Raw genomic sequence first — 19954 nt, 5'->3', positions numbered from 1 at the left:
TGTGCTCCCACCACCACACCCGGTGAACTAGTAAATGCTATTCACTAGCTTATATTGGTTGTGGTATTTATTATGAATGGACAAATTTTGTATGCACTGCTAGAACTCCAAAAAACATTTCACATTAATGCCTTTAAGTAATTCCATCTTTGTCTTCATAAAGTATCACAGACCTTCATTTCAACATCCTTTTAACCATTATTTTAACATTTTTATTTTTAATTTATTTTACATCTGTTGGAATTGATCAAAAGTCCACATAGGTCCCAAACTGTTCAAAAGTCCACATAGGTCCCAAATCCTTCCATATTTTGAGTCATATGTCTAGTCATGTGGAATATGCATCTCAAGATGGTGCAACAAGTCATTCTTTGATTGGAACTGACTATCGTTAGTCAGACAGTTTACTAATGTGGTAAAATCTAGTACTGTGTATATGTGTTTGTGTGTGGGGGGTGGGGGGTACTCCTCAACATTGTACTGATAAATTAGCATAGATAGAGCATTGGGAAACAGAATTCAAATGCTACACATGATATAGAGTATAAATAATTTCAGGTCTTTGAAATGAAATTTGTCTGTCTCATTTATATTTCAGCTCCAGCCAGGGTATTGCAATCTTTTGTCAGTGTTTTCATTGGTTCGGCCTCATATTGATATTAGTTTCCATGGAATCCTCTCACATATCAACACAGTCTTTGTGCTGAGGAGCAAGGTAACCACACTATTCACCTGCCATTTTTCAATGGATAATAATGTTTTACTTGGATGAACAATAGAACCTCAAATTTCTTTACCACATTTTGACATGTTTCTGCTTCGGTGAAACAGAAGTAAAAACAACATTAGACTGTGGATAGCATTAAAGTAGTTTGTGGAAAGATATGAAAACATACAGACATAACTATGACGCCTGTAGCTGCAGTTATGGGTTTTGGTTTTTTCTTTACAAGGAAGGGCTGTTGGATGTGGAAAAGTTAGAGTGCGAAGATGAATTAACTGGAACAGAAATTAGCTGCTTACGCCTTAAGGGTCAAATGATCTATCTACCAGAAGCAGATAGCATTCTCTTTCTTTGTTCTCCAAGGTAAGCAAACACATTTTGTGTATATTGCAGTGCATTGTTACAAAAACTTGTACAGTAACTCACATCTTACATGAGGGTTCGGTTCTAGGAGTCCACATGTATATCTAAAAATGCACAGGGACGTGGGTGGTGCTGTGGTCTAAACCACTAAGCCTCTTGGGCTTGCCAATTGGAAGGTTGGCAGTTCAAATCCCCACAATGGAGTGAGCTCCCATTGCTCTTTCCCAGCTCCTGCTATCCTAGCAGTTTGAAAGCATGCCAGTGCAAGTTGATAAATAGGTACTGCTGTGGCAGGAAGGTAAATGGTGTTTCCATGTGCTCTGGTTTCTGTCACTGTGTTCCGTTTCGCCAGAAGTGGTTTAGTCATGCTGGCCACATGACCCAGAAAGCTGTCTGTGGACAAACACTGGCTCCCTCGACCTGAAAGCAAGATGAGCGCCGCAACCCCATAGTCGCCTTTCACTGGGCTTAACCATCCAGGGGTCCTAAAAATGCATAAAGCCAGGAACTCCCAGAACCAGGTCCCCTGCAAGGTGGAGAGCTGCTTACTCAACTTTGGGAAGGAAGCAGGAGAGCTCTGGTAGGGACCTACTTTCCAATGCCCAGTAAGTTCTTGCCCAGATTTGGGAAGGGGGCATTGCTTTACACTGCCTTCCCTAAGCCAAGTAAGCCCACAATCACAGCTTCGTGCAGGTGGGTCAGGGGGGAATAAATAAATGCAGGGTGGGCTTCCTCTGCTCTCCATTTGTTGATTTAACCCCCCCCCCAACCTGCCCAAATCTGTGATCACTTAAGTTAAATAAGCATCAGATATGAATTACCTGTACTGCAGACTCTTTGGGCCAAAATATCCATGATGCAAATGGTTGTGTGTGTATTAGCAACAACAACAAAAACAATTTATTTTAAAGAAGCTGTTGGGGGTGCCCATTCAGGCAGAGCAATTGTACTTGGTATTTAACCCTTTTCACCCTGCACCATCTGCCTAATCTAAACTTGTTTCTCAAGGTGCTGTTGACCCCACTGCTTCCGCTCTCCCCCCCCCCCAAGGAGCTTCATGAAATGATTTAGATTGGGAAAATGGTCAAAGCCTCTTTCTCACCACCGCTGCTCTGATGGAAGGTCTAGACATGGATCTCCTTAATCACCTCTGTTTTGGCCGTTTGGCTTCAACATTTCCAGGACAACATTCTTCTGGCACAGTAACATAAGCCCATTGATGGCAGAACTTGCTAGTTTCAGATATACTGATCTGCATCTGCTCTGTGTCTTCTTATTCCCTATAATCCTTTGTTATGATATGTGAAAGAAGGTCTTTGAGTAGCAGGCAAACTCACAGCTCTATCACATCATGGATGTTTCTGTAGTGACTTTAATTGTTTGATCGCACTTCTCCATTCTCAGCTTTATCTCTCCTCCCTGTGTTGACAGGGTAGAAAAGGCAGCATATTCAGTGCATATTAAATAATGAGGTAGAGGTTCTCTCTTACTTTGGGGGAGTGTCAACTTGATCAGTGTTTTTAATGGCTGTGCAAGGCAAATCTGAGTGCCAGGTTTAACTCACCATTTCCCCATCTGGTCTTTTGATTGTTTATTTGTATTACAGTGTGATGAATTTGGATGACTTAACTAGAAGAGGGCTATATCTGAGTGACATTCCACTGCATGATGCTACCCGTGATTTGGTCCTTTTGGGAGAGCAGTTCAGAGAGGAATACAAGCTGACTCAAGAGCTGGAGATACTAACAGACAGGCTTCAGCACACATTAAGAGCACTGGAAGATGAGAAGAAAAAGACAGACACGTAAGAGTTTATCTCTCAAGTTTACATGAGAAACAGTGGAAGTAGTGGAATTATTTTCTGTCTTAACCTGTATTTTGAGGCTTCACAAACACATCTGATTTTGAATTGTCCTGTTAGTCAGTGACTCTTTACCGCATGCATTATTGCCATAATTCTTGCATAATTCTTAATGAACTTCTTGAATGGATGTCCATGTCAACCTCTGTCTAAGATCTGATTCTGACCTATTAAAAGTTTTAGATCATGCATGTCCCTGTATTATTCCTCCCACCTTCTGTATTATGAGGCTGCCATTCACCTAATGATTATCAGTTTAACTTAGTGGAATAGTTAATATTTTATGAATCACTATTATGAAACTATGGTGTTTCGTTTTAGAAATGTTGACATTTTGGTTTAAGGAGTTCCTACCTTGGACAGGATAGCTTTCTCAGTCTTGGTATCAGTGATGTGGGGCTGATTCACATATCACACTGATTGTAGAGATAGCAGCCACCAGAAGATTCCAGCAGGTGCATGCAGGTCTTTATTGTAATGGCTGCTGTCCACATTCTAAGCTGTTCTGAATGTCATAGGTAGGCCAGGAATCACTGTTTACAGTAGCGAGCATTTGACATAGTCACTGACCCTCTTTAATAGTTTTATGCCTTCTGACAATCTGAATATGATTACAAATTGGAGCTGGTATGTGAAAATAAGGACACAAACAAGTTAAATGAAAATTAATACCTATTAACTCATTCAGAATACTATATTAAGTGACTGAATAGCTGTGTAAACTGTATTTCAATGGGCTCAAAATGAAAGCATTCTGGAAGGCTTCATGTACTAGTCTTTGAAGGAAAGCATCCCCTTTTATTGTTATCTCCATTCATTATCTTTCTTCCCTCTGTTTTCTTCCCTCTGTCTGTTTTCCCTCAACGTCTCATTAGCTTTTATGTCTTGGATCCTAATGTTTGTTTACTGGCACATAATCTATCTATCACAACCTGAATCAGTTGAGCTTTCAGAATAATAAAATATTTCTGGACACCATAAAAACTTAGGAAAAAGCTGGCTCGGGAGATCTTTGTTTAATTTGCATGCACATAACTTAAGGGCTAAACAAGATTCACACAATTAGCAATTATTAGGGGTAAAAGGTTAACGCTGCATGTCAGGATTCTGATCAGTATCAGGGCCCACACACTTCCAATTTGCTTTTAAAAAGCCATTCACATAATTCCTAATTGTGTGAATGGCATCTCATCTAGTCTGAACCATACAATCTAAGTACCTTTTATGTGTAGTCTTTAGAATGAAACATTTCGCTTTTTGTGAATATTGTGCTTTGCAATTTTTTTGGGTGGTGGTGGGGAGACAGTAAATAATAAAATGTGAGCATATAACCCTCTAGCTGATAATGGATATCTCTGCTGAAATATCAATTTATCCAGACTGGAAGTGCTTGTGGGTGTGTATATTCATCTCACTGTTGCTTGTTTGACCATAGGCATTGGTGACAAGGGAAATGAATACATATAACATGGTTAACTCTGCCTCTGTTGGGCCATTTTCATTTTTCTTAAAGCTATTGCCTGTCCCCAACCATTCTCCAGATAAATCTAGAGTATGTGACTTCTTTGCGAAAGATTAAGGGCACATTCCATGGAACATTACGTATTTTTATGTACCATCAATTTCAACTACAGAGATTTAAGCACATGTCCTTAAGAGTTTAGCAGTGCTTTCTCATACCTATATAGTTTTGCCCATTTTATCTTTCAGTATTCTAGGAACATTTTTAATGCACACCAATGTCTGGTGCTTAAAGAGTATTACTTCTGCCATTAATAATTTTTTTAATAAGTGACTGTTGGAAACCTAAAATGTAAAAAATCCGCTTTCACATGAAAACCTCATTACACAAAAAAATGACTCATGTTTTTCTCTTCCTTTTTCTTTCTTTACTATTACTATCCAACATTATGTAGCTTGCTGTATTCTGTCCTTCCTCCATCTGTGGCCAATGAGCTGAGGCACAAGCGCCCTGTGCCAGCAAAGCGCTATGATAATGTGACCATACTTTTTAGTGGCATTGTTGGGTTTAATGCCTTCTGTAGTAAACATGCCTCTGGAGAGGGAGCCATGAAAATTGTCAATCTCTTAAATGACCTTTACACAAGATTTGATATCCTGACTGATTCACGAAGGAACCCCTTTGTTTATAAGGTAAGCACCACTGCTTCATTTCTGATTTTTTGTTTGTTTGAGATAATGCTGCATTAAATGAAAATGAATGTAGAAACAGCCCTGTAATGATGAAATTATGAAAGAGGTGTATTATCTGAGCTCAGTTCTATGGAGTATTAGAATTTCCCATTGATGTAATAATGGTTTAATTCTTGGCAAGAGAAAACATCGCACTGAAATAAATTTATTCTGAAGACAAAATAGCTGCATCAATGTTGATTACAGAAATTGGGGAAAGTGAGCTCCTGACTCCAAAACACTTTACTGATGCTTCTTTCTGAATCCAAATACCTGAGGCTAAGCTGTGATTTGTCTTAGTGTCATGTCCAAATCATGATTTGTCTCACTTGAGACAAGAAATCAGCTGTAGCCAAGGTTTGTTCTTTGTTTACTACTCATGTTTTGAGAAACAAACCATAAGCCCATGTTCAGATGCTAACCCAAACCATGGCCTACTTCTGGATAGTGTGGTAGTAGGAGGACTGGGAGAGGAATGCAGCCACTACAGTCTTTGCTCCAGGAACCTGCATGTTTACTTGTTCACAATTTGTTTGGGCCTCTCCCCACCCCTGATTTATTTTGTTTGTTTGATGCAACAATAGCTAGAACAGTCTCCAAGTGTTTTAGCTGATAGCGAGTTAGATAGATCAAGACTCTCGTCCCTGAAGAAGATTGTCTTCTAAATGAATACATGGTTGGTTATATCATATGCTATTTTCCAATCTGAAATTTTGCTTGGGTTTCATTTTTTGTTTGCTTTTTGGTGCCACCCTTCCTTTCCTTCTTCATTAACCTTTCTAGGCCTCTACACTTGCTACCTATCTAAAAAATAATGTACTTTTCTCCAGTGGCGTAGCGTGGGGGGGTGCAGGGGGGGCCTGCGGCACTGGGCGCAACATCTGGGGGTTAGGGTTAGGGGGCGCAAATCCACGGGTTAGGGGCGCAAATTACTTGCCTTGCCCCGGGTGCTGACAACCCACGCTACGCCACTGCTTTTCTCTGATTCTTCTATATTTATACCATACGTTGCTTTTAGAAAGCATCCTCTGATGGGGCACAGATCAATGGGTTGCATCCAATGGAGCGCTAAGTTAAAGTTACTTGGCAGTATACTTGTGCTGCTGGAACATTGATACACTAGGGAAAACACAAGCACAATACGAAAGATGGTTGCACAACAGATTGCACAACAAACTTTTATTAATGCAACTGTTGTGTTGGATTCCTTTGTTGTGCAACCTTTAAACTGTACCATCTGCTAGTGCAAGGGCCCTTTCTGTTTCAAAGGTATGGCTAGTGTTTGTATTAACACTGTTTCCACGTAACCAAGAAAATGGAATAACTTCCAACTTCACATTTTATTAGGTTGAGACAGTTGGCGACAAGTATATGACAGTAAGTGGCTTGCCAGAGCCATGCATTCACCATGCGCGTTCTATCTGCCACTTAGCATTGGATATGATGGAAATCGCCGGACAGGTTCAAGTTGATGGAGAGTCAGTACAGGTTAGTAATTGACAACATGCTACTGGTCCAATGCTACTGGTGCTACTGGTGTGTGTAGCCATGCTACTGGTCCATGCTACTGGTGTGTGTAGCCTAGAAACCATGGGGCAAGATCGTACAAGACCAGTATTGGGCATTGATGCAGAATGCAATAGAGAATGGTTGAGGAATACCACCAAACTAAATATACTTCCATGTGAGAATTACTCCGTATTTCTTCCCAAGATTCTCATCAGCGCTTCCCCTTCCCCTTGATAGTGTGCATTGAGATTGGTGGTCTGGATCATGCTGAGATTGTTAGGTTGTTCCTTCCCTCAAGACTGGTGCTTGGGACAGATGAAGGTGACATTAGGAGAAAGTCGGTTGAGATAATACAGCAACATTGTTCCATCCTCTTGTAGGATAACTCTGTCTTTTGGAAGCTCTTTTGCTTAACAAGCACTCAGGTAGTGGCTTCGTTTGTTTTTTTTTTTTAACGAAGTAGTGAAGCTTCTAAGTCGTTTACAGAAATATTAAAATTATCAGTAAAACAATTTAAAAGTAGTTGTGCAATGGCTAAATTTATCTCCCCACAAATGCTAAGCCTTCTACCCACTAGTTATGTAATTGTTTATTGTGCAAATGCAAAATTGCAATGCAATGCAATTTCACTTCAAACAACTTGGTAACATCTTTTTATTATTGTTACTGTTCATCTATATTTTTGTTCATTTTAAAAGATAACAATAGGCATCCACACAGGAGAAGTAGTCACAGGTGTCATTGGCCAAAGGATGCCCCGTTACTGTCTTTTTGGAAACACCGTTAATCTAACAAGCAGAACAGAAACCACTGGAGAGAAAGGAAGAATCAATGTCTCTGAATATACCTACAGGTGAGAAATTGAGTGTACAGATGGCTTATAGCAATATCCAGAAAACAGCTTTCTTAGAACAATGGGCTCACTTTTTCATTTTTCATAACCACCTTATATCAGCTGGTTTTTTTGGGGGGGCACACTGCCAATACTTACCTGCATCACAGAGCAGTTCTAACCCCTGGCTGGGGAACAGTCAGACAGAGTGGAGAGAGTATATCTGACAGGGTGGGAGATTTTTGTTTTTTGCTGTACCAACTCCAGGCTGCCACACTTGAGAGGTACATAAATTATGACCTTTGGTAGATCCATAAAACTTTGGATCTGGCAGATACAAAATTGCTGGCACTTTAGGCCTTCCCAAAGGCTACCACAAGCAGGAAAAATGCTGCTGGAGGCTTCCTATCTGACTGGGTACAATGAGGACCTCCATAGCGATGGAGCTCTCCCCTGTCATCAGAGATCATAAGAAGGTCAGCTCTTCCAAATCCTAAAACCCTCCAGCTGCAAAGATCAGGGGGTTACAGTTGCATTGTTAGTGTGAGCAATTATTCCATATGGAGAAAGACAATCACCTTCAGATACTCTGGGTGTTATAGTCTCTTTAAGACGTATTCTGACATCTTTAGTGTATTGCAAGTCTTGGCCTGAAAGCACTTCATGAAAGTGTATTTTGCAATTAATCATTTAGTTATATCTCTTTTTATTTGCAGGTGTCTAATGGCTCCTGAAAATTCAGACCCACAATTCCATCTGGAACACAGAGGTCCCGTTTCCATGAAGGGTAAAAAAGAACCAATGCAAGTTTGGTTTTTGTCCAGAAAGTGCACAGAGACAGAGGTATGACTAATCAAAAAGTGCTTTTAAAAAGAAGATGCACAGACTATGTATGAACAGTCAGACTCATGACAGACATTGTTTTTCTTGCAAAATTCAATGTTCCCTCGAAGAAATTAACCTTCTTTTTTAAACCCATTAATATATTTCTTGACAATATATTAATTTGTCCCTGGTGTTTATGCATTTGTTAGAAATCAGGCTTTCTGCTTCAAAAAGTCAACAAGAGAGCGCTAAGTCTTTAAATTTTAATCTCACACACTTTCTATGTCCTACTTTGCTGGAACTGGTATTATGCAATGTCTGTGCCTAGGAGTAGCAGAAATTTCTAACCTCTTCATTTAAAATGATATTGCTGTCAGTCACCTGTAATATGCACACAACATCCCCTTAGTATTTGTTTTCAGAAACGGATTGATTTTACCAAAACATATTTGCAATTTAGTCTTACATAAAATTGAAAGCCACTATTTGCTGAAGCTCTAAAGTTGAAAACTCTTCACTCCAAATAAATTGCTTTAAAGTGGTAAAGTGCATAGTAATTATGGCATCCTAATTGAGCAGGCTTTACTATAGAGCAATAGATTTATATTCTAACAGATTGTGAACTGCTAGCAGAAGTAGCTAACTAATTGCTTTAGGGTGCAGTCCTAACCCTTGGCTTGCTGGGATGAGGGCTTGATGAAGCTGCACAGCCAGTGCTCCATCCCTAACGCTCATGCCATCCAAGACAAAAGAAGGGGGTGGCATGAATAAAATGACCCTTCACTACACCAGCTCCCAGAGAACCTGCCTGAATTGGGCCTATTGCTGTCTTATTGCTGGCATATGACAGCAGCAGAGTCCCGTTTTAAAATGGGAATTTTCTCAAACATCAATACTGAATTGCATTACATGGGATATTGTGGAATGTTCCAGGTTCTACAAGGCAATTGGAGGTATTTTCTTATTTTATAGGAATTTAAACTATCAAGTGCACTTGAGAGTAACTCCCATGGTTAAATATGGGTTAGTGTCACTACCAAGATACATAAAGTATGTGCTTCCTCAAACACCGTTTTAATTTGTTGCACCCATGTGAGAATGTATCTTAACTTACCACACATTATTACCACAAGCTCAACTGTTTCCTTTTCAAACTTTTCTCGCATGCCTTCAAGGATGTAACGCATGATGCTAACTGAGCCAGGCGAAATGCAAGAGGACAAAGAACAGAGTGGAACACTGTGTCCTGCCACTAATACAGCCTGTTTGTAATTAGATGTGACTGCTGTTGCTACATTTGTGTCTCTTCTGTTTGTTCATCCGAACTGTGCCAAGCAATAACATTTTCACTAAGCTCCTCTGCCCCCCCTCCCACCGTGCTGCTCTTTGGTCACTCCCCTTTTGATATTGTAGTAGGTCTTCTGTGGGTCTGTGTATCTCAATGTCTTTGGTCTCCCATTCTTTATCTAACACAAACTTTTTCACATGCCATAAGGGATATAGTGCTTCACACATATGCTTCTCATCTACATCTTTAGTGACTAATCACCACGATCTTTATGATGCTGTAACTCAAACTGTTTCTGCGAGGGAAAAAATTCCAATTGATAGCAAGCATCATGAGCTCAGAGAACTGATATTTTTATAGCCGTGATTTGGCATCTTGTTGTAAAGTTTATACTAATCCATCTGCTTTCCTCCAATCTGCTATTGTGAAATATTGCAGTTTGTTCTAGAAGGTAGCTTCAGTACGCTGGTGGTTGCTCTTTTGCTATGTATTGACTGTCTGCTGATGCAACATACGCATTTTGTACATGGAAGAGAAGGGTAGGTTGTTTAATATTATGTTATAGTAGGAAATGTGAGTCAATTTCTGTTCTAAATCTAATTGTGTTCTCTCCTATTTCTCCTACTGAATTCTGGGGGTAAAGATGATTCATGCATACTTGCATAATAGGTTGTTGGACAACTTTTAATATAATGCATAATGATATTATTACTTTTTAGACCAGGGGACATTTCAAAGAAAAAATTGGATACCCAACCTTGAGGTCCATAATAATGAAGAATTTGGGGGGCTTTATTCTGAAATTCAGAAGTTTATTCTGAAATTAGGAGACCTATAATAAGTCACAGGTCTCTGTCATTCTGCTTCTTGCAAGGCCCATACAGAGGCATTGGCAAAGAGTGTCCCATGTGACATATACAGTATAGGCATGTGCAAAATTACCCTGAATGCACAGCATGGTTAGGCTACAAAGCATGGATTAGGCAAATAGCTGTTCCTCCCCACAAAAGTATCCAAGAATACAAGTAAGATTGTTATTGAAGAAAATGCCATGCTTTGTACTTTTTAAAGGACGAAGTCACTCTCCAAAGGCACTAGGAATTTTCTACCATACAGTCTTTTCTGTTGCCCTGTCCCTCTGGGCAGAGCACCAGGAATGATCAGATGTGCACTATGCAAGAAGCCTATTTCCACAATTAGCATGGTAGCAAAACCCGCTGTGCATTCTTGAAGATTCCCCTTGAAATTTGCTTTCCCCAGGATCTGGTCAGAATGCTCTCTTGGGTGAAATTGAGGCAACGGTATTATTTTATAGTATTTCCCAATAAGTGAAAGATATGTTTTGGATATAGTTATCAAGCCTTGTTCTATTGCTTGAAAAAAAAGTATGTCCATTATTATATAAAGAACCTTCATTATCCAGGTTCATCATATGTGTGCCTACATAGACCCGTGTAAATGTGAGCTGCACTTGTATTTTTATGAACTTCTGATTATCTTGTATTCCAAACCTGTCAGAACTAATGAGCTCAGTTTAGATATATTGTAGGAATAATACAATGACTCCTAAATCATTTCATATTTTTTGATGATGCCTTTATAAGATATGAACATGTACATATATGTATATATACATAAATATGAATGTAATGTATAAAATTTGTCAGTCTCTAGTTTATATACATATATATATCTAACCAACATAAAATATATGTATAAATGTTTTATGTTAAGGTGTATAAGGAAAGTCTTTAAATTATGGGCTTTTTCTCACTGAAAGGGTTTCTCCCTGTGGAAAACCATATGTTAATATTGGAAATGGTATAATAAATACAATTTATCCCCTATCTTCTGAATTAAGTCTCCCTTATTTAAGTAGATCATAATCCAAGGGTGGGGAGTCTTAGGCCCTGCCTCACATATGAAGAGTTTTTGCCTGGCCGGAATGTGTCCTTGAGTGATGCCTCTTGCTTGTTCGGATGGCGTTTGTGAGTTTGCATAGAAGCTAGCCTGCTGTAGAAAGGTGAATGTTTACATGTGTTGCTCCTCCCACTTTTGCCTCTGCCCCCACCAACCATTGGCACATGATGCATAGAAGATTGGACAGAAGTGAATGTGGCCCTCAGGCTGAAGAAGGTTATATTCACCCTTGTTGTAGCCCATGGCTTGATCGCAGACTCACTGAATCCGTAGGCTGCATTCCATTGCAAACCATAGAGCTGAGATTTTGATGGTTGATTTCCAGAAATCTATGAATCACGCACCCAAAAAATCTCAAGAATTTTATAGGCCAGATTGGGCCTGCTAGTGTATGTCATGCTGCATTTGCTTTAGGGTCTATTTGGATGCTCTGCTAAGCGAGAAGAAAGTGTATGTGAGCCCTGCTTTCTCTGTCACCACTTTTGCATCTCCTAGGAAGGGGAGGTTTCCCTCCTCGCTACTTTAGTAGAATCTTCAAAGCCAGCCTGTTTATAATAGAGCTTAAATTTGTACTGTAATAGCACACATCTTTTCATTTTGCATTATTCATTTAGGTTCCAGCCCCAAACACACTTACTTAGGGGACTGACGCCTGAGTGTTCACATTTGTGTGCTATGTTGGCTGAGGTCCATATTTTCATTGTACTTTATGTTCCAAAGGAAAACCTTATTAGAACCAAATACTAGAATTTTCCACACCTGCAAAACAAGCAAACAAAAAAGAAACTCATATAAGATTAATTTCCATAAAAGTTAAACCAGCTCAGTATATTTTATTTTCTTCCAGCATTGCAATCTATAATACTGCATCAGAACTGCAGAGCTGATTAATGCCAGAAACAGCTGCTATCAACAACAGTTCAAAGCCTTTAAAATGACAGGAATGGTAGCTGCTAGAGACAAATCATGGTGGGTACAAGATACAAAGAGCCTTAAGGTTTCCAGCACCATCGTTCCTTTAACATTGGTGCAAATCTATTACACACTTCTTAATTATAACCATGCTTCTGGGGGCACTAAATGGCTTTTGAAAAAAAAAGATGGTCAGCGCTCTCATTTTAAATTCCTGCATGCAACAGTCTGAACCATGCTATCAATAGAGCTAACAGTACAATCCTATGAATAGTCGCTTAAAAATAAATCATTTTGAGTGCAATGGGGCCAACTCTGAACTACGTGTATATAGAAATGCACTGTTAATCAGATTCATTGTAGCATGGCATAAATTGAAGTGCTGATTATGCTGTCAGGTGTCCCATAAGAGCTGCTCAGTTCAATTTGTACCAATCATGCTGCCCTTGCCACATAAAGAAGAAGAGTTTGGATTTGATATCCTGCTTTATCACTACCCTAAAGAGTCTCAAAGTGGCTAACAATCTCCTTTCCCTTCCTCCCTCACAACAAACACTCTGTGAGGTGAGTGGGGCTGAGAGACTTCAAAGAAGTGTGACTGGCCCAAGGTCACCCGGCAGCTGCATGTGGAGAAGCGGCGAATCAAACCCGGTTCACCAGATTAGGAGTCCACCACTCTTAACCACTATACCACACTGGCTCTCTATCAACCACTGATATGCTTAAGGTATGTGCCTTATGCAGGGGCACCCCAAGAACATTTCCTGCAGGAAGAGAAGATTGTGCTCCCTCACCCACATTCCAGGAATAGAAGCTACCCAGGGTGGCAGTTAAATCTTCAACAGTGGTGATAGGGACATCGTCCTCCTCCGCATCCAAGGGCAGCCAAGTAGCTTAGGTTGTGCAGTGCTGCCCATGTTGCACACTCAGTTCTGTCCTCTTAAGACCACCACTAACTCATCACTGCTTGATGACTTGTTCTTCAGCAGGCAATTGAGTGAGATAGCCAGCCAGTTCCGGCCAGCAACAAGTAAGAATTGCTGCTACCAGGACACTAGTCCATAAGCACAAGAGTTGCTGGAGGATGACCTCAGGAGGACTAGCCAGGGGGAAGCTGCCACTGCCTTCAACCCCCCAAAATCTGCCTCGCTCTGCCTAATGGTACAGTTGGCTGAGTTGTTTGCACTATAAAAACTGAAATGGGTCTTTCCCTCATTTCCGTAAAAATTCACAGGTGGCCACTTGTCTATAAATTAATAGCCAACGTGAAAATGCTGAATGTGAGTGGGTTGTAAAGTTAGAAATAAAACAATAACTGACATACAGGGTTTAAATAGATGTCATGTCAAGATACTGGGATTCCACAGACTTTGTGCTGAGCTAAAACAAGACACTTCACAGAATGGAAGAAAAGGATATGCATAATAGCAAATGGGGAGAGCTTGTGCATACTTGTGAACACTTTTTTTTAAATTGGAGCATATCTAACTTTCCAGTAGTAATTAGGTTCTTGCTATGAAAATGCAAGTTAAGTTTAGAGGTATGGGGAAGCCTGATACTGAGAATAGCTGATATCAATTCACAACATATTTGATTTTTTTTGAAAGGTCATTTCCTCATTGTTTTCGAGAAGTTCTGTGAAAAACCACATGCAGACATATGTTCCAGAGTTCACACTCTGAGGTGAGATCAGGCAGTTGCAATGAAGATGGTTGCTAAGCCAAAACAAAAACAAAACAAAACAAAAAACTCAGTTTCATTTCTAAATAAGGAAGGATATATTATTGTCCTGAAGCCATAATATTGTATAATTAACGGGATTTTAAAAAGTCAGTAAAAGACCCAGCAGACAATCTATTCAAAGCATATTGGCATTTTAGAATGGAGGACCGGCTAGAATCAATACCTATTGTAAAAGTCATGTTCTCTCTTATTCAGCTGGCCTGTTTGAGTTGTCATTATGGTATTTAACCATTAGTTGATGTGTCCTTCTGCTGTGTGCTCTTGCTGCATAATCAATTCTGCTGTACAATGTTTGTACCTCAGAATTGGCATGACATAATTTAAACTATTTTGAAGTGGTGAGGTGTTTACTGGTGATTCAGATTTTGGTGCTGATATTACAAACTGTCATAAAGACAATTATCCATATAAACAGAACTGTGCACTGGCTTGTTTAAAACCTGAAAGTATTTAAATAAATGGATGATCTACTAGACTGAAGCCTTCCGCTGTGGGTTAAACCATAGAGCCTAGGACTTGCCAATCAGAAGGTCAGCAGTTCGAGTCCCCACGACGGGGTGAGCTCCCATTGCTCGGTCCCTGCTCCTGCCAACCTAGCAGTTCGAAAGCATGTCCAAGTGCAAGTAGATAAATAGGTACCGCTCAGGCGGGAAGGTAAACGGCGTTTCCGTGCGCTGCTCTGGTTCGCCAGAAGTGGCTTAGTCATGCTGGCCACATGACCTGGAAGCTGTACACTGGTTCCCTCGGCCAATAAAGCGAGATGAGCGCCGCAACCCCAGAGTCAGTCACAATTGGACCTAATGGTCAGGGGTCCCTTTACCTTTACTAGACTGAAGCCTTCCTGCATATTTCCCAACAGCCCCTGTGTGCACCTATAGCATCTGCATGCATACAGGGACTTTTTTGATCTTTGTTTCTGACTTGCACTTGATGCCACTCTTGGAGTTACCCTGACTTTCAGGAGCAACATTTCAGGGTATGTAAATAGCTTCTGTGGGAAACCTGGCCTTTGGATCCCAATCTGTTAATTTTAACTGATCAGTAAACAGAAAGCTCCATTGATCACTGGTTATGTTTGTGTGACTTTTTGAGTTAGCTAAACTATGGCAGAAAGTCACAGGCCGTGCTGTTACATTTCAAGAGGTGGCAGTGTACACCACTGGCTAACTGTTGTACAAGTGCTGTAGGCTGTCATGATGTTTCACTTCGGTCCTTAAGGATTTCAAAGAACTAATTGTTCAGCTGAAAAACAGCAAAGCCAGACCACTTACTAGTTTAAAATAAGTCACACATCCTACATGCCATCATTATGTTGTGCTCCTTCAGGAGAAAGTAATGGAAAATATATGGATGGAATAATAATAATCCTCAAATAAAGGTAAAGTGGGTGGCACTGTGGTCTAAACCACTGAGTCTCTTGGGCTTGCCGATTGGAAGGTCAGTGGTTCAAATCCTCACGACAGGGTGAGCTCCTGTTGCTCTGTCCCAGCTTCTGCCAACCTAGCAGTTCAAAAGCATATCTGTGTGAGTAGATAGGTACCGCTGCGGCGGGAAGGTAAACAGTGTTTCTGTGTGCTCTGGCACTTGTCACTGTCCTCCGTGCACCAGTAATGGTTTAGTCATGCTGGCCACATGACCTGGAAAGCTGTCTGTGGACAAATGCCGGCTCCCTTGGCCTGAAAAGCGAGACAAGTGCCGCACCCCATAGCTGCTTTTGACTGGACTTAACCATCCAGGAGTCCTTTACTTTTACCTAATCCTCTTGAAGGGGATGTAGGTGCTTTGGATAGAGGTTTAGTTCCGTGTCTGGTAATTTATGGCAGGAGTGGGAAAGGCTCATTCATGAAACCCTGGAGGGCTACTTCCAGTCAGCATAGTTATAGCCTTATGGGTGCTAGAATTTAATTAAGGTTTGGGGTGTGAAAGCTAATTTGCTTGGAGGTGATACCTAGACTCATGTGTATTTAAGCCAGAGCCAGTGTGTATCTAAGCCTGTGCTAGACCTTGTTAATCCTTTAACTGAGCCAAGTGTAAAAGCTAATTAAGTAAAATAATTTTATTTTGAAGTGATAGCCTGGGGATGAGCTGTTTAGGCGACTCAAAGGATCAAAACAAATCTCATTTGCAAATGAGTGGGTTTTGTCCCTCCCTCAACTTGAGGGTTTAGTTTAAAAGACAATGCCAGTGTTTTGGAAAACATTAGAGTTCAGAATGGCAGCAGAGTTACTAAGCAGGGGGCTGGAGAGAGAGTCAAAAAGTAGGATGCTCATGTCTGTTTTGAATCCAATGCTATGGCTGTGGGGGAAGCCAAAGTCTCTTGGAATGTAATGCTGGAGATCCCTCCATGGTAGACTTAGGTTGTGTATATGTGTAAATAAATCATAAAGACACCACAGTCTCCACTGTGCCTCATTGTCCAAAAGGAAACACAGACCCTGGGTTGAAGTGCATCTGCAACTCCTGGAATCTTGCACCACTCAGAGATTGGGGTGGCTTATAACGGTGTAGAGTTAGCTAGACCAAAATAAGATAGCCTTGTATGTTCTTGATTCAATTCTGTCTTTGCAGCTATGTGGGTTTGACAGGTTTGCATGTACCTGGAAACATCGTAGAGATCCATGGAGAAACAGCAGGGTACAAGGAAATATCTACAGTATTTGGGAAGATCACAGCAAAAATGGTACCTAGGTACAGCAAATGGACCATGTTCACTTTGAGGAGTGGTGCCATCTCCAGAGTCCCTTGTACAGTTGGTGGTATTGAACAAAGTCCTTATGCTTCTTGAAATTAATCACAAGATAGTCTCGTGTCTTGGGCCTCTTTTGTTGCCCAATGATTTTGGAATTCAGTATAAAAATGGTTTTCTTAAATGAAAGTGGTAGTTAGGGCCACTAGGCTGGACAAATTGCGCAAACAAATATAAGGTTATCAGTAGTTGCTTCCACTGCTGAAGGCAATATGTCTACAGCTGCAACAATATTTACACAGCATTAATAACCCAGGCTTTAACTTTTTAAAGAAATGCCTTCTTAAATTTAATGTGACATGGTATTATTGAGACTGAAGAAATGTTGCTTTAAAACAGCTCCCTTTAGCAGCTGCATGCATTTTGGTAGATACTCATCAACACAGATCAAAATGAAGAGGACTGATGGTTGTGATATCAATAAAATACACCATGTTTTACATATCTGTAAGTTTGGGGAAACAGCTGTTTCTTTCTTCCCCCTCCACCCAGCCTTTGTGTGTATGTGGTTTCCAGCAAGTAATGTGATATAACGCTTGGTATTCTAAATGGATAATAAAAATTAGGATCCAAATCCAAGCAATTAAAAATGTCAACCGTTCTCAAGAAAATGTGTTCCTATAAGTATTACCTAACACTCTTAAAAAGTGTTCCAGTGAAACCTGAATCATGGAAGTATTTTGAAACTTCAGTATTTCAAACAAATATCACGACAGGAAAGATGTTCAGAATTAGCAAGATGTCCATCAAATGGTGAGGATACACAAAGAAAGGTGTAGATATGTAAACTGAGTTTAGGTGAGATGGAAATGGAAGCGCCTTATCATTTGGTCAGCATACTGTACCCATTTCTGCTCACCTGAGTGTTTCAATTGATAGTGAAATATGATAGCTGAATCCAGGTGTGTGCACATGCATGCACATACCTTTCTCCTGCCCCAGGTCCCTATGCATCTGGCTATTCAGAAGAAATGTGTCTTTTAGAGCCCAGAGCAAGATGCCACTTTTATTGTTTGGATCAAATGTTAATAAGTTTTAAAAGTATTACAACTCAAGCTGGGCCAGATACACACCCACACCCACTCTGTGAAATAATATTTATTTTTTGTGGGAGAGGAGGAATTGAAGAACTTTCAAGTGAAGGTGTGCCTGTTCTCGAAGATGAGGTGGTTGGGGGATTTGTTTTTCCTTTTTGTAATGGTTCTAGGGGTTGCTCGTGCGTAAGGCGGTGCAAACACCTGGCTGGGTTGCCTGAGTGAACCTTTTCTGTCCGGACAGCCACTCACCCGTGGCTGTCTCAATCGCTGGCAGAATCCGTCAGTGGGCGTTTCTTAAACTTCTTCCAGCAAAGAAGTTCTTTAACGCCTAGTCTCCTCCTACTCTCTCTGCGTGAAAGCCTTCTGCGCAAGGAGGGCGTAGGCAGCGGAGGACCCCTACTCTCCCCGCTGGTCCCTGGCAAGGAGTCATGGGACCGCCTCGCCGCTTCCCCCATCTGCCCCCCTTCTCCACTGGTGCTACGCTGATTCTCTTCCCCAGAAGATGGGCTGCCTCTCCCAATCCCGGGATGCTCTCTGGAATCCCTCTGGATTTTGCTCTCTCCCTCCGGCGCTGATGGCAGTTCCCTGATACTTTTTAACAGAAAAAAGCTGTATCACTACTTCAGCTGCTCCCTGAGGCATACCTTTTGTAATTAAGGATAAAATTCTGCATGGGAACAGGGCTATATAGCTTGATACTATTGGTCCTTCTAGCTCAGCATTGTCTACACAGATTGGTGGAGACCCTCCAGGATTTCAGGTAAGAGTCTTCCCTAGCTCTTTCAGAAGACAGTGGGTTTTAAACCTAGGGCCCTTTTGCATGCAGAACAGATACTCTACTACTGAATTAAAGCCTTCTGGCAGGCGGGTGTGGGTGTGGGAACCCTCAGCCACATTGTCTTTAAAGCACGCCCAGGCATTCCTGGAAGTTCTTTGATTTTGCTTACCCCAAAGATTAATGCAGTCTGGGGGGTGGAAGAGGTGTGTGTGCGTTCATGTCCTTACAAATGCTGAGCACTAAATACAATGCTAAAATAAAATGTCAGAGCCACAGGATGGGAAAAAGGAGACGGCAACAATGAGACAACACATGAATGGACATCCTCAGTTCAGTTTAGGCACCTTGGGCAGTTTTGTTTGGACTTTGTGTATACAGTTACGGTATGTCCCCTGTGAATCTTCATACACTGTCAGTTTGATATTGTGTCTGTGGAACAAAATACTAGTAATGCAGTTTGTTTAAGCTAGTAAGTTTCAGAGTTACCTCAGGGTTGAGTTGGCAATATCTGTCATCACAAGCAAGGACATTTAGGCCATATAAACACATTGAGTCCACTGCATCATGCACTGATATTTCTTTGAAGAAAAAGTGATTGCAAAATAACAATTCTGCTACCATTTACACCGTCACTTTTCTCTCAGTGAAAGCAGAGAATGGCAAAAATACATATATCTGAGTAACATGGGCCACATTGCGCATAGGGTGTGTTGGGTCCTACTTTACAGAGTTGAGCCTTGATTTGAAGGGCTGTTGGAGGACAGTCCTCTATTTGAATAAGTCATTTATTTGGCCCAAGTGCAACTTAAAATTAAGAACTATATGGAGGGAGACCAGGCCCCTTGACAGTGAGCACCAGGACATCAGACTAAGAAGGCTCACAGCTCACCTGATCTTACTGAACACCATAAACGTGGCTTCACTGGACTGCAGTGTCAGTAGTGAGCACAAAAAAGTACCTATGGGTATTGTGTGTTTTAAAGATCATTCTTTACCTGAAAAGATCTCATTTTATTCTGGAAAGAGAGAAAGCTAAGTAGGACATCTGCTGGTCATAAATTGCAATTAGGGATTCTCCTAATTCTTCCCCTCAGCTATATATTTCCCTGTTGGGGTGTGGGTGAGTTGGCTGTCTATAACAATATATTTTAAATTCTCTCTAACAAAAGGGTTTTTGCGTTATGTGAAATGTTGCAGTCATGTCCCTTTTTTAAACCTTTGAT

At 40.8% G+C, this 19954-nt stretch overlaps 1 protein-coding gene and 1 long non-coding RNA gene across 2 annotated transcripts in view; one reads left to right on the top strand and one right to left on the bottom strand.

Annotated features, from left to right (window-relative positions):
• The window catches only part of GUCY1B1 (guanylate cyclase 1 soluble subunit beta 1), a 43053-nt gene extending 31611 nt beyond the window's left edge, over positions 1–11442 (top strand). Inside the window, exons 7-14 of the mRNA XM_083631194.1 lie at positions 599–715; positions 954–1087; positions 2694–2891; positions 4865–5102; positions 6489–6629; positions 7349–7503; positions 8199–8325; positions 9483–11442. Of these exons, the coding sequence (XP_083487320.1) occupies positions 599–715; positions 954–1087; positions 2694–2891; positions 4865–5102; positions 6489–6629; positions 7349–7503; positions 8199–8325; positions 9483–9506 (1134 nt within the window). The 3' untranslated portion in view covers positions 9507–11442. The remainder of the gene's footprint in view (positions 1–598; positions 716–953; positions 1088–2693; positions 2892–4864; positions 5103–6488; positions 6630–7348; positions 7504–8198; positions 8326–9482) is intronic.
• LOC310770563 overlaps positions 1–19954 on the bottom strand; it is a 285355-nt gene that overhangs the window by 248630 nt on the left and 16771 nt on the right. The window lies entirely within an intron of this gene.

The sequence above is a fragment of the Podarcis filfolensis genome (genome assembly GCF_964270895.1).
Source record: "Podarcis filfolensis genome assembly, chromosome: 9".
NCBI lineage: Eukaryota > Metazoa > Chordata > Lepidosauria > Squamata > Lacertidae > Podarcis > Podarcis filfolensis.
Note: the sequence above shows the minus strand (reverse complement) of the source record. Positions and strands in the feature narration are given on the sequence as shown.